The sequence below is a fragment of the Rhipicephalus sanguineus genome, chromosome 3, assembly GCF_013339695.2.
Source record: "Rhipicephalus sanguineus isolate Rsan-2018 chromosome 3, BIME_Rsan_1.4, whole genome shotgun sequence".
In the NCBI taxonomy this organism is placed as follows: domain Eukaryota; kingdom Metazoa; phylum Arthropoda; class Arachnida; order Ixodida; family Ixodidae; genus Rhipicephalus; species Rhipicephalus sanguineus.
The window spans coordinates 81,419,069-81,433,338 of NC_051178.1; the positions used below are offsets into that span (position 1 = coordinate 81,419,069).

Here is a 14,270-nt window from a genome sequence, read left to right on the forward strand (position 1 = left end):
TAATAAATGTAATGTAAATGTGAAGAAAGAAAAGTGGACGAAAAGATAGCTTGCCGCGGGCAGGGACCGAACCTGCGACCTTCGAATAACGCGTATACGGTGTGTGTGTATAACGCGTATACCGTGTGTGTGTCATTGGAGCAGCAGTAAGCATGATAATCAAGCTAATCCTAGAAAATTAGGGAGGCTAAGAATCACCAGCTGAACCTTTGCTAACGCTACGTTATCCTGGCATAGCCGAGCTAAGCCACTGAAACAACGCCACAGAATGGGAAACGAGGAACGAAAACGGACAGATGATCGGAGTTCCTTGTATCCTGTCCGGCCGTGCAGTTTGGAAAAAAAGCAGTGTTTCACCGTATGCGCGCAGCATTGAGTGCGGTAGCAACAAATTGTAATATAATACGAAGCAAGTCTGGCTGCTAACTCTTTTGGATATGGCCTCGCGTAACTCTACAAAACGCTGGTGTAAGAGAATACGGCTGCTCCAGGGAAAAAGCGGTTTCGCACAGTCTCTTCGCGTTGAGAGCACAGCATGCATAAGGGTATAGGAGCCTTCTGCTAATGCCTGCCGAGATAGCGCGCGCCAACAACCGCAACCGCGACCGCGCTCTTATAATCAAAATTCACTGTTACTACTCGAGCGGCACATCGTTTCATCTCTGCTTCCGCAGTAATCGACGGCAGGCCTCGCACACGGGTTCATGTCATCGCATTCGCCCTTCGTGCGACGTAGATGGGTCGGCTCGTTTCATCACTGCTTCAGCCGCGTTCGTCGCCCCCGCTCGCGTGCTTTACCCGCAGGTAGAACATGTGATGCGCGGGAGGATGCTCTCGATTTGGACTTAATACGGAACATGACGGCGACTGCGTAAAGCTCGTGAGAATTGTCCATGTAATTGCTATCGCAATAAAAATACGAATGCTTATAAACTTGGCCACTTTGGAAAGGTCTTTATTTAGCAGCAAGGTGCGCTATTTATTACGTGACGTCAAACAGAAGTTGTGACGATCACACGGCAGCGTGTTAGGTTCTCCGAGAGGTCTATGCACTGCGAGGTCTGTGGCCGACAAGCACCCGTCTCTGTCAAGTGCGTAAGTGATTTGCAACACCAATTATATTATTATTTTTTCCAAACATCATTGTAATATTATTGAAAATTCCTTAATGATGGTAACAAATAGCCTTTTTTTCAGCCGGCAATTCTTCTAATAAAGGTTTCCCTGTCATCCTCTTTCTACAATGCAATGATCCTTCGTATTCTGAGCGCCGCCAAAGGAGGTAGGTGCTCTCTGTAAGTGCTCAGTTGCTCTATCTTGCTGAATACGATTTACGTTGAGTAATAAATTATGGAGATTCTTCCATAAGCTAAACGCCTCCTTTTTTCCCGCAATACTCTAATAAAGAAATTTCGAATATCAGACAGAATATTCTGACGCGCTACACTGAAGAAGCGCAGTTATTGGAAAACATGCATTGCGAACCAGCGTGGAAAGTGGAGATAAAAAAATTCTTCCCTACAGCGTCGTAGTCGTTCATTACGAGGCTGTGGACAAGTAATTCTAATTTACCAGTGCCTACATTCATGTTTTTCGTACCAAACAAATGGCATTTAAAATCAAGGTTCAAGTAAATAGAGTTACCACTGTACATTTATTAATGGCCGTGTGTATCTTTACAGCTGCTATCACTGAGAGTGCAACGTTTTGATTCGCGTTGATGAGAAGCAGTACAAAAGCGGAGACAACGTAGAAAGTCTGTCGCAACATGCAACAAAAGCGATTTGACTGATTTCTCTAGCTTTGCATGAAAATGATGGAATCCTAAATGCCGTTCATCTATTCGTGAGCCCGAGAATACACATAAATACACAAATAAATCAATCTAATGAAGTGTAAGGCAAATGTAAGGAAGAAATAGACGCAGTACATCTACAAGTGAACAGAACTATGTAGCGTTCCTTCTAGGAACTAATGCATAAAAGACATGGCTTCAATCAGACGGGTGTCGTCCGCCATATTATTCAAAAACTCCTTCTTCCTTCACCTCTACCCCTATTCCACTTCATCTTCTTCCTTGCACTTATTGCAGACCGCTTCACTCTTCCTGACTTCTTTGATTACACCTCCTTGTGTAATACTTAAATACGTTGCCAATGGAAGCACACTCTCTTTCACCCGAGGCTGGAGTGTACCACACCTTTTTCAATATCCCGCGTTGAGATGCGGTCTTGACAACTTGGAACGGTCCGTAATATTTAGCATTTGAACGTGTAGCTCCTTTTCTCACAAGAACATAATCTCCAGGCTGGATGCGTGGTATGTCACTGTTGTGCATTTTATCAAAATTCCTCTTGATCCGGCGCTTGTGTACTTCCTGACCTTCGGCACTTTTCTCTGCTTCAGTAAGTTGCAGTTTTTCTAGTATGCCTAGGTCACGATCTGCAGGTAGTATGGGTGCTGTTCCGGTTGTAGCAAAATGAGGACTGCAGCCTAAACCCGTAGTGTATGATCGGTTATGGTGCTTCACGGCGGCTTCAAGGCAGCACTTCCAGCCTCTGCGAAAGTCTGGATACATCTTCAAAAACTGTTTGATGTCCCGCATGGCCCGTTCTACTAATCCGTTCGCTGCAGGGTGATACGGAGAAGAATACTTAATAAGTATTCCTCGGTCATTAGCACATCTTGCTAGCTTGGTACTACGGAAAGCAGGACCGTTATCGCAGACTAGGGTCTTGGTGTGGTTGAAAACACGCATCTGTGAGTAGATTGATGACGCTGTTCGCATCTTCTTTCCCTGCTTTAGCCACGATTGTTCTTGTACATTCGTCAATGGAAAGCAGAAAAGCTTGCGTTCGCATGACTCCTTCCCCCTTCTTCTTAAGCTCTGCAAAGTCTAGATGAACCACTTCAAACGGTACTTTTGAATATTCGGGGTTCGTCATAACATCTGTCGACTGCTTGTACTTCACTTTGTTTACTTGGCAAAGATGGCATCTCCGGATATAATTAGTGACGTCCTTTTTCATACCTGGCCATCTGAACCTCATAAGCAATTTCCTGTATGTGCGCCAGAAGCCATCGTGTCCACCTGATCTAGGGGTGTCATGGTAGAGATGAAGAACCTTTTGAACCAGGGTGGGTGGCACATAGTACTTTCCATTAATAAACTGCAGATCTTCTGTACCTTCCCATAGCTTAATATGATTGATCATTTCTGGGTTTTCACTGGACCTATGAACAAGCAATCTAGACAGTGCATCAGCATCGGTTAGAAGCGGGCCAGGACGGTGCGAAACGGTGAAATCAAACTGTTGCAGATATTTGACCCATCTAGCAATGCGTCCTTTTGGTTGTGCCATATTCAAAAGTTGTGTCAATGCCTGATGGTCCGTGAATAGCATGAACATAGCCCCTTCAAGGTAAGTTCGGAAATACTGAACTGCTTTTAAGACTGCCAGCGCTTCTTTTTCTGTAGTGGAATAATTAAGTTCAGCTGGTTTCAACGTGTAGCTATAGTATCCCACCACGTAATGCTTCGTTGGATCGTCCTGTTTTGAGGGTTTCTGATACAAAACTGCACCGGTCGCGTAGTGTGATGCATCCGTATTCAGTACGAAAGGCGGAAAAAGTCCGGTATGCGCAGGATGGGATCCGAGGATATTAGCTTTACAAGCTCGCAATAGACAGCTTCGCACTCCTCATTCCATTGGAAGGGCGCGTCTTTTTGAGTTAAACGTGTGAGGCACCGTGTCTTCAGTGCGTAGTCCTTGATAAACGCCCTGAAGTGTCCTGCGAGGCCAAGGAAAACACGCAGACAGTGCACATCATAAGGTTTTGCCAGCTGAGAAATTCTTTCTACTGATTCCCGTTTCGTGCTTTTAGTACATCCGTCAAGCACCCTTCCGAGGAATACAACTTTGTCTTCAAATAAAGCACATTTCTTGAAACTGACTTTGAGTTGAGAAAGACTCAAAGCTTGAAGAACTTTTGAAAGATGATGCCGGTGCTCCTCTTTTGTCTTTGAATACACGATGATGTCATCAGTGTAGACGTTGAAGAATACACCCAAATAAGGTTTCAGAATATCAGTCATAGTTTTCTGGAACCATGCCGGATAATTTTTTCAACCAAATGGTAGGCGGTTGTACACAAAAGAGTCAAAAGGGGTTATAAAAGCGGTGTACTTTTTCGTGTCTTCCGTGAGTGGGATTTGCCAAAACCCCTTGCAAAGGTCTATTCTTGAAAAACAATGGCAACCACCAGTCTCGTCAATGATATCGTCGATCCTCGGCATTGGATAAGGTATCAACTCTGTTTGGTGGTTAAGAACCCGGTAATCTGTGCAGAGTGTGAATGTTCCATCTTCTTTGGGGGCAATAGTTATGGGAGAAGCAAATGGAGAAACAGAAGGGCGGATAATACCAGCCTGCAACATTGCTTGCAACTCCTTTTTCAGCCACACCTTCTTTTCTCTAGACATGCTGTAAGGAACTCTGCGCACAACTCCTTTGTCACTGAGTTCGAAAGGGACGACGTGAGATTTCATCGCCGGAGGGTAGCTGCCCATCCACGTGAGTTCTGGATACTTTCGTTTAATGTCCTCCTGGTCGAAAATCATCTTTATTTTGTTAGGCGCCCCGTGGAGATCCTCTGGTCCGACGTTGTCCTCAACCATTAGTCTATCATCCCAATAGATATTTATCTTAAGCTTCTTCATGTCTGCACGGGACAAAAGAAATCGTAGCTGACGTCAGGGATGGCCAATACGTCAGTGGTAATTGAATGTCCTTGAAATTCAATGGTTAGCGTAATCCATCCGTTATGCGTGCTCACGGACCCATCGTAGGCTTGCACTCGCAATGCTCTACCAGTATGCATGCGACCACCATCCACTCGACTCTTATTGATGATAGAGACAGAAGCCCCACTATATAAGGCCTTCATTTCAGAGCCGTCTACGCTAAAAGGGGCATAAAAGCAAGGTTGATGATATCAAGTAAACTGTCTCGGTGTAGGTTTTTGCTTGGGGCTTGTCATCGAACGTAATTAGCTCACGTGGAAGCTCTGCCTCGCTTAACGCTGAAAATCGCCCCTCTTCATTGTGCCGCTAGTGAACACATTCGTGATACTCGTTATCAGGCCCAGATGACAGAATGAACGCTTCATTGTTAATTTGGTTGAAAAGATCAAAGGCTTGTTTACCACTTTGCTGTTCTCGCGAAGAAAATGTGGTCACTGAGGTCTCTATGCATCGCAGAAGTTCATCAAATGATCGTGGATCACTTATTTGTACTTGACTGCGGATGTTGACCGAAGGACCTTGCGTTACCAAAGCTATAACTGCAGACGACGGGAGCTTTCGTTCTGCAGAATGTAGTAGGCGGCGCTTTTCAAGACAGTACTGTATGTGAAGACGTGTATGTGAAGTGTAGTGCCGCATCCCATCTTCCTACAGCACTGCCTTGGAGAGAGGATCGAACCTTGGAAAGACGCCGAAAAGTTGCTCTTCCACCTTTCCCAACACATTGGTGCTCTATCCATAAGTTGCAAATCGTGCCACTTTCTTGCAATGGAACCCAAATAACAGCGCATGATTACAATCTTCGTGTCGTCACTTTTCCACGTATTCCTGTCGCATGCATACTCGAAAAACCACATCCAATGACCCGCATTTTTCGAGTCTCCTTCAAAAAAGTCTGGTTCTACAATTTATCGTGGCGGTTTTTCCTGACTAAGCGACTTGACCAGTGATACCATTATTACAGCTTGTTGCATCATGCACCATTGTTATCGCTCAATAGCAGACAAAAGGCTGCTCATCTCCTCGGAATCCGTTTCCTGCTTCAAGGTGCCATGGCGACTGGGTTGCAGAATGAGTTCGCTCAGTGTCTGGAGCTGCAGAATCACTTTCACCGATCCTGTTTGCACGAGGGCTTGACGGCTCATCGAAGCTTCGCGCGGGACCATGTCGACCAGTCCGGTACAGCTCACTTCGCGAGGAATGTCCTTCTACGTCAGCCCACATACGAACGGATAAAGACAAAACTTTTGCAATACTGATGAGAGCTAATGTCATGTTATATTATGTTATGTTATGTAATAAAGGTAGGGCCCCATAACTCGGGCAGGAGTTGGGAAATGGGCCATTACGTCATATTCTGTTATACAAACACTACAGCTCATGACAAGAGAGTAAACGGCAGGAAAGGGGGACATTTTCATCAGACCAGTGACGCAAGTAAAAAATAACCTAGGTTAGTTTTGTAGCACGTAAATGACTGCGTTTCTCTTAGGTTTGTGGGCAGTTTGTTCCAGAGATGTGAGGCGGTATGCGTGGATGTAAATGATCCATAATTAGTGCGAGATATTGGAATAGTTCGACTTTTTGAGGTGAGTTATTGTATTGGGTGCTTTGGTAGGCAATCTTTGCCGAAGGACACAGCATAATCTAGTGGATGATTTTGTTTAGCAAAACGAGAACGTCGTAATTAATGCAGCCTTTCACAGGAATAATCTTAAGTAATGGGCAAGCGAATGTTATCGAATCCGTTCTTTTTAGGAAGATCATAGACCGAAGCGCTGTGTTTTGTGCTGCAATATTTGTCAATAAGTGGTGGGGTATGTGAGGCCGCATATTGTAATAGAATATGTAATGTGCGAATCTATAAAACTGACAGAAAGAGTGCGGAATGTGTGCAGAGGAAAAATGTTACTCAGTTTATACAATATTGGGGATTTTCTTATATATATATATATATATCTATATATATATATATATATATATATATATATATATATATATATATAGTGTATGTTCTTGAATATGCTTGTGCCACTTCAGTTGACTGTCCAGGTGGACGCTGAGAAATGTTGTCTCATTAACGCGTTGCAAAAGAAAGCTGTTGAAGTTCAGTGATGTAGTATTCATTAGTCGGGTGTTTTTAGCAGTCAAGGCTATATAGTTACTTTTTTTGTGTTTGCGAGGAGACAACTAGACAGGAGCCAGTTAGATAGCTTTTGCACTACAGCATTACTTTTTTTATAAAGCTGTGCCTTCCGTTTTAGGTGACAAGAAGGTATTGTCATCGTCTGGGTATCAAATGCAATCGTCCAAAAGATAGTCGTGTAAATTATTGATGTATTCCAGAAAAAGAAAAGGGCCTCATAAATGGATCCCTGGGGAATGCCACTGTTATCATTTGGGATGATGCCATATTGTTGACCACTACATACTGATGCCGGATTCTCACATACGTGCTCCTTAACTGTGCTCCACGAATACCATGCTTTCAAAGTTTTTGCAGCAGTATGTCGTGGTTTACAAGATCGAAAGGTTTGGTTATAAGCATAAAAATACTCATAGTTAATAAATTTCTTTCTGAACTTTGTCTAGTTTTTTTCAAGATGTTAATAAGGGGGGACGAGGGTCTTAAAATAGCGAAAAATTGTAAAAATTATCAACACTTGGAAATCACTATTTCAAGTATTTGTATGCCAAATTATGCTCTGGCAAAATACTATGTTATGGCAAAATGGCCTTTCTTTTTCTTACATGCTCAAAAGATTAAATTTAAGATGTTTTTAAATCTTGAAATGCGATTTCCCCAGCTTTGTTGTTTTTGTGAAGTGAATCTGCCTTACGGAAGTTTTGAGGAGGTTTTTTTGAACATATTTAACCAAACTTGGTATCATTTTTTTTCAGCAGCACCTGAACTACAGGCTAAAGCTTTTCTTTTTTTCTGAACATTGATGCAATTGTAATTATTTGATAAGTACCAGCTAATTACTCAAAGCTCACTTTTACCTTCCAAGTTTGAAAATTATTTCTGATCAAAGACACAGCTGTTTTGTCATCTAATTTGCTTTGGCCTGTGAGGTGGACCTTTTAGAAGAACCACGTAGTCCTGAAAAGTAACTTTTTGTATTCTAAGTTACCATAACGACCCGTAAGGAATTATCTAATTACAAAGAGGAAATTTCTCATAACGTCCTTTCTAAATGCAATATTTGAAATATGTTTGCAGATTTGAAATATCCATTCAATTATACACACGCATGCCAGTTTTCATTAAGATAGGATAATAAATAAAAAACAATTTTCGAGACCCTCATCCCCCCTTAACTCTCTCTCTCAGTCGACTTTCCCCTTATATATAGTTCATATAGTTCTTTAGCATAAACGTGCAGAGCTCAAAAACTTATCTAGTCGGGTCAGTGTTACCCTCTCAAAAACCTTAGAAAACGAGGACAATATGGATATTGGTGAGTAATTTGATATATTCCTCTTATCTTCTTTCCTAGACACTCGCACAACCTTGGAAATCTTTAATAACGCCTGCAATGATCCCAAAACGGACATTGCGTTAGTGATATGTGACAGGGGTTCGCAAATAATAATCGAACAATGTTTCAGCAGGGATATAGACACCAAGTCTACACTAATTGAAGAAGTATTTTTAAGGAGAAAATTACGTTTTTTACTTCATACGGATCAGTGGTCTTGAGAAATAGAGAACAGGAAGGGTTCCTTGTTGTGGTCGTGTCTGGTTGTGATGCATGAGAGTTATTTACAACTAAATTATTGGTCATTGTTGTGTAGTTACTGTTGAAGCTTACAGAAATAATAGAAGGGTCACTCACAATTGCGTCATTTACCAAGATTCCACATACACCGCTTGTGCTGGACTTGTTTAGGACGGTATTTATCATTTTACATGTAGTTTTAAAGTCGCCGTGAGCTTGTTTAATTTTAACGGGAAAATAATTTTGCTTAGAAAACCTGCTTTCAAGTTTTTGTTTGTGCGTCCTGTACTTGTTTTTTAAACTGGCATTGTGAGGTTTCCATTTTAAGTTCCTGTACATGTTATCTTTGTGATTTATTGCCTTTGAAATATCTGTTGTTAGCCATGGTTTTCGCTTGATGCTTCTTTTCGGTACTACTGAAACACGCTCGCTTAATTTTTTACACCTAATAAATATCTTCATAAATTGCTCAGATTTCGTGTCAGTAGTATCTCCTGAATATACAGAGTGCCAATTTTTCTTGATTAGGGCATTAAAAATGATGTCGTGATTGTATGTAATTCGGATCTGTGGAGTACGTTACTGGCTGCTGGATGGAATAGTTGCAAAGACAGGTAGATGATCAGAAATATCGGATGCCAATGTTCCACCAGAAAACTTCATGACTGATATGTTCGTAATTATTTGTTCGAATGTGCTCTGTCTTGAGTTAGCAATGCGTGTTGGCAATTTGATTAACTGTTGCAATGTGTAACTTGTTAACAAGTCTGTGTGGTTATAAATGTCGGTTCGATTAATGTGAATGTTGATATCATCCAGTAAAATAATTTGAGCGCTCTTGTCATTATTTTTATCAAGATACCGAACTAATTCAGCTAGAGACCCATTTTTATTGTTTCGTTGAGACCTGTAAACCACACCTGCTAATTTTCTGTTTTTTTTTTTTTTTTTGATGAGGTGCAAGGCTTTTGGCTGCTTCATGCGGAGGTACTTCGATAACGAGTACTTCTTCCTATGTGGATTTGAAAGCAACGCGTGCGCTCACTCTGTATATTACGTCGTTTCTTACGTAAACAGCTACAAGGCCATGCACAGTTTCTTTACTTGTGGTACTTAGCTTCGTCGACAAGAGAGCTCTAGGTGAGAGCCGGCGAGTGGGTAATATTTAACACGTGTTTTCAGACAACCAGGTTTCCGATAAAGCAATGAAGTGAAACCTGTAGGGTAGCGTCGCGCAAAGATCAGCGAATTCATCGTAATGTTTCTGTAGACTCCTTATGTTCAGATCTAGTAATGTTAAATCGGATGAATTAGATAACTGGTTACTAAATGATCGTGGTTCCAGAAACTCAAACGCCATCTTGGCCGTTTTTTTTTTCGTCTGTTGCTGAAGGTTCACCTTATGTGATGACGGGTAAGTCATCTGGTGATCTGATCTTGTGGACTGGACTCGTGATTTTTTTTGTTTTCATGACATATTGGTCCGTCCACAGGAACTGCCATTGCTAGCTTTTCTTCAACTTCAGCGCTTCAGAGAGCAGTGTCTTGTCGTGCGGACTAAGGTGGTCGTTAAAGAACACTTGGCTCGAATCATTTCTTTTGCCGAGCTCTTTCGCAGTCAGTCGAGAGTTCTCAGCTCTTTTCTAGAAATTATTCTTTTTGTCTCTGGAGACAAATAGAACAATTATATTATTTGCTCTCGGCTTATTAGCAGTGGGCATGCCGTGAACGTTTTCAATGCCTGCAGGGGCAATATGACATTCTACTTTTGTGCCGATGTCAACTACCATTTGCACAAGGTTTTCGTCTGTAGCGTGGGGTAGTCGCGTATCTTAACGTTGTTCATGCGTGAAAACTGTTCCAAATGCGCGATTTCTTTGCGAGTTAAGCATTCGATTTCTTTAATTCCTCATTTTCTTTCTCCACAGCATTGCTCTCAGCCAGAACTGCACTTCAATCAGGTTTAATGCTGTCGTACTCGTTGCTTAAAAACGGGAGGCTGTTTCGTATTTCCTGAATTTCCTTTTCATGAGATATTATTGAGAACTAATGGACAATAATGCCAAGAAATTATCGGGTTGTTCTCAGTAATATTGTGGCCTTTCTGAGATAATATTTTTTTTCTCGCTGAGAGCAAGTGCTGTGTGGAGCTCGTCCGCTAACTCTTTAAATGATGCCTTTAGGGATATAATTTCTTTTTCGTGTTCGACATTTGACGGCATAGTAAATACCAGTAGAGCGGTATGCAGTAGTTCTTCGTCGGCTGAGTAACAATATAACAAAATGAGCAATGCGTGCCTGAAATGCGACAGAAGGACGTTTGAGTTGTTTCTGCCGTTGCGGCGGGGGCTGGGCTATGTGGATCGATGAAATTGACGCATTACCTAAATTTTTTACGAGATTTTTTTTTGTTGTCATTGTTGAGGCACAATACGAAAGCGTCCCAATATTGACGGGCTTAGAATAATACTTTGGAGGCATTTCGGGAAAAAAATATGGCAATTTGTCAATGCGAGTTCACCAAACTATTGTTGAAAAATTATTCCGCGAATGTTTGTCTACTGCGGTAGAGCTTAACTCAGATTTTGTAATAAGGTCAGAAAGAAAACCATTGCCGGTCTATCCGCAAATCTAACCTCTATAAATCTAAGATAAAGAATCTTGCTTACTTTAAATCAAAAGAACACAAATTTGATAAATTTCTTTACGTACATTTTAACGATGCTCAGTTTCGGCCGATCATTCCTTTTTGTATACACAAATGCGCACGGAGACGCCTTTTATATATTTCATTTTTCTTTCTTCCAGCGCTTGACGCCGAAGTGTTCAGTGAGTTGTGTCAGATTTTGAGAGGCGCCGAGGCGGAGAGTGCCACTGTGCCTCGAATGATACAGGTGAGTCTCTACATGCAGTAAAATCTGTGGAAAAGCTTATCATTTCCTTTCAAGTCTGAAATATTTGCGTTAAGCCTACTCCGCTCAACAGATAGCTCTCTTAAAGGGACCGACAAGTACCCAGAATATGAAATGAGTTGACTCCACTGATGTAAAGATTGTCCGTTGCACTGACTCAAACCAACCCTGTTTTTTTCGTGAGAGTTGGATTTATATTTTTATTTCTTAATTGAAAGTCGCGAAAAATGACCTGTGGCGCCTCTGGCGGCAAAAACATGCATGATCCGATGAAGACGGCCACGTGACCGTTGATTGCTGTACGCGGTCGACTATTTTATTGTTAGTATTGAAATATTGTACGTTTCTTTACATTAAAAGATACTACTCCATAATATTGTACATATAGGCCTGCGTTAGTAGTATGCATTAAAGTGGCGCTGCCTTCGCGTGACGTAATGATCCCATGCTCGTCAGCGCGTCTTGAGCAACTTTTCAGCGTGCTCATGCAACCGTGCACGCAGTTTCCAGGTCGCTAAGATTTTCGAGCGACATTGTTTTGCTACCTACACTTCGTCTCAGAAATGACGCGCGCTGCTACTCGGTGCGGCCGTGCGTATGCACAGTTACGTTTTCGATTACTTGGCTTGGCTCGTGTATCGAGAGAGTAACAACGCCGGGACAAGCCATCCATGACACAGGCGCAGGCAACCTTGGGCGCAGGCGCACACAACGCTGTACAAATACCGGGAAGGTGTATAAAGCCACACATCTAATTGCAACAGCTTGCTATTTTCAAAACTGGTTGTAAAGCTTAAAATAAAGGTGGTTAAGCATAGTTACAGTAACTACTGCGAAAGCAGAACAACGACAGCTTTCACAAGGGCCAGCGGCATTGCTATCAATTCTCAGCGTTGCTGGAGGAAGCCTCCATGCGTGCTTGGAGCCTTTCAGATCGAAAAATACTGCTTATAAAACAACTACGTGCTTTTCGGATAAACCGCTGCAGCTACAAACGCTACGAAGGGTGAGCTTCCTGTCGCGCCGTAAAAAACTGGGTCAAGAAAAATCAGTTGTCGGTCCCTTTAATCGTTCATGTATCCTGCATTGGAGAAGTGTACTTTTCTTGTCGGGCAATATTGACCGATATATGCCCAAACTCAGAAAAAATGACAAAACAAATATTTTTGGTCACAAAAAGTGTACTTCTACCCTCAACGTTGTTGTTCAAGCCGTCCTATACATATAGGACACTGGGTATTAGGGGTGCTACGTGCGGGTGTGATAAGCCTTGAAACAGTTCACGTGCAGACCGACATTGCACTTCTTCCTCTCCATGGCGTCTTTCACACAAAGCACGTGTTTGCCCGGAGAAAGCGGTCGGCACGTGGCAGCATGAAAAGCAAGCAATGTCTAGGCTTGCACACGTTGAGAAAGAGGCCTGCTTGATGTGCTGTAGGTGGCGCTAGTCATCAGCTAAAGAAATACCGATGTTAGAGTGCATCAAAGAAGCGTCCTATGTGCAGGACACTGGGCATATATGGGTTAATTAAAGAGGCCCTCTAACACTGTCCCTAGTAATCATCGAATGGCTCCACTATTGGAGTTTGTTGCCTCACGAATCGTTTGCCCCAAAATATTTTCGAATCCGTCTAGTGCGAGCGGAGTTGCACGGATTTGTCGTGCTCTTTAAGCGCTCTCTTGCTTCTTTCGTCCCAACATGCGCGCTGAAAGCTACACAGCAGGAAAAGAAAAGGGTATGAGGAGATATGAAAATTGGGGGACCCTTAAGCTTCGCCTTCAAGAGTTGAATGCGATAGCAAAATCCGGCCACAAGTGCGCACTTCAACCACTAAGTGCATACTTATTAATGTGCATTGTTGCACACACGCGCGCGCGCGCGATGTATCTATAGTAATGGCACAGGTTTTCGATCTAAAGCACTTCCCTGTGCAACAGTCGAGACGTATTTCTCACAATGCCTCACAGATAGCAGCACATCATCTAACGTTTGCTGCATGCTTGATCAACGCCTACTCTAGAAAGCAGGTGTTCGCTTGATATGTTTTCCGCTAGATGGACATAGTTGTCAATTTTTGGAGCTGTTTGAACGTTCGTGTGTGTTTTTAGCGGCGATGGCTGCACTATCCCTGCTTTTTGCGAAGCATGGCGTCGCGCAAAAAACGTCGTTTAATGGCCTCGCCAATGCGCCTACAAATCGCCGAATGGGCTGATCTTCGTCGTGACACCTGCCGAAGAAAATGCGTTAAGGAGACTCCTTCCACTACATGGCATTTATTTAGTGTTTTTTTTTCGAAGCAGTTGCAAGTAACAGCGTGGCTATGTGGTAGGACATCTGCTTGCCACGCAAACGGCCCGGGTTCGATCCTCAATGGGACCGAAGATCTTTATTGTTTATTTTATTTGCATCGTTCTCGATTTTTCGGTCACGGACGATTTTTTGCTCACAAGAATCGGTAGCGATGCCGTCACCGACACCGTCGCCGACACCAGAGTTTCTGCGACATGAGCTCTCTCACGCTATCGCGTTAAAAAGGGGGCAAGAAGCTACCTAAGCGCGCGTCATGACCTTGACGACTTTCCTTCAACGCGCCGGCTCCCTGTCAGTGGAATCACGAGTGCGCTAGTGCAGTTTTATAGACTATGTTACGTAACGTACATGGGCGCGGCCCATGTACCTTATTCTTATTTTTTATATCAGACGCGAACTGATAATGTCAGGAAACACCAAATGCACCAACCCAACAGTATTCATGTGTATACGCCCACCTTAACACTGTTCGCTCTGTTGTTCAAGATAAAACACGGCAGGTTAACAGCCCGGCAAGGCGG

General features: G+C 42.8%; 1 protein-coding gene across 1 annotated transcript in view; it reads left to right on the top strand.

Moving 5' to 3' along the window:
* The window catches only part of LOC119386793 (prodigiosin synthesizing transferase PigC), a 283,713-nt gene that overhangs the window by 246,616 nt on the left and 22,827 nt on the right, over positions 1-14,270 (top strand). Inside the window, exons 28-29 of the mRNA XM_049413244.1 lie at positions 1,198-1,282; positions 11,335-11,420. Coding sequence (XP_049269201.1) covers positions 1,198-1,282; positions 11,335-11,420 — 171 coding nt within the window. The remainder of the gene's footprint in view (positions 1-1,197; positions 1,283-11,334; positions 11,421-14,270) is intronic.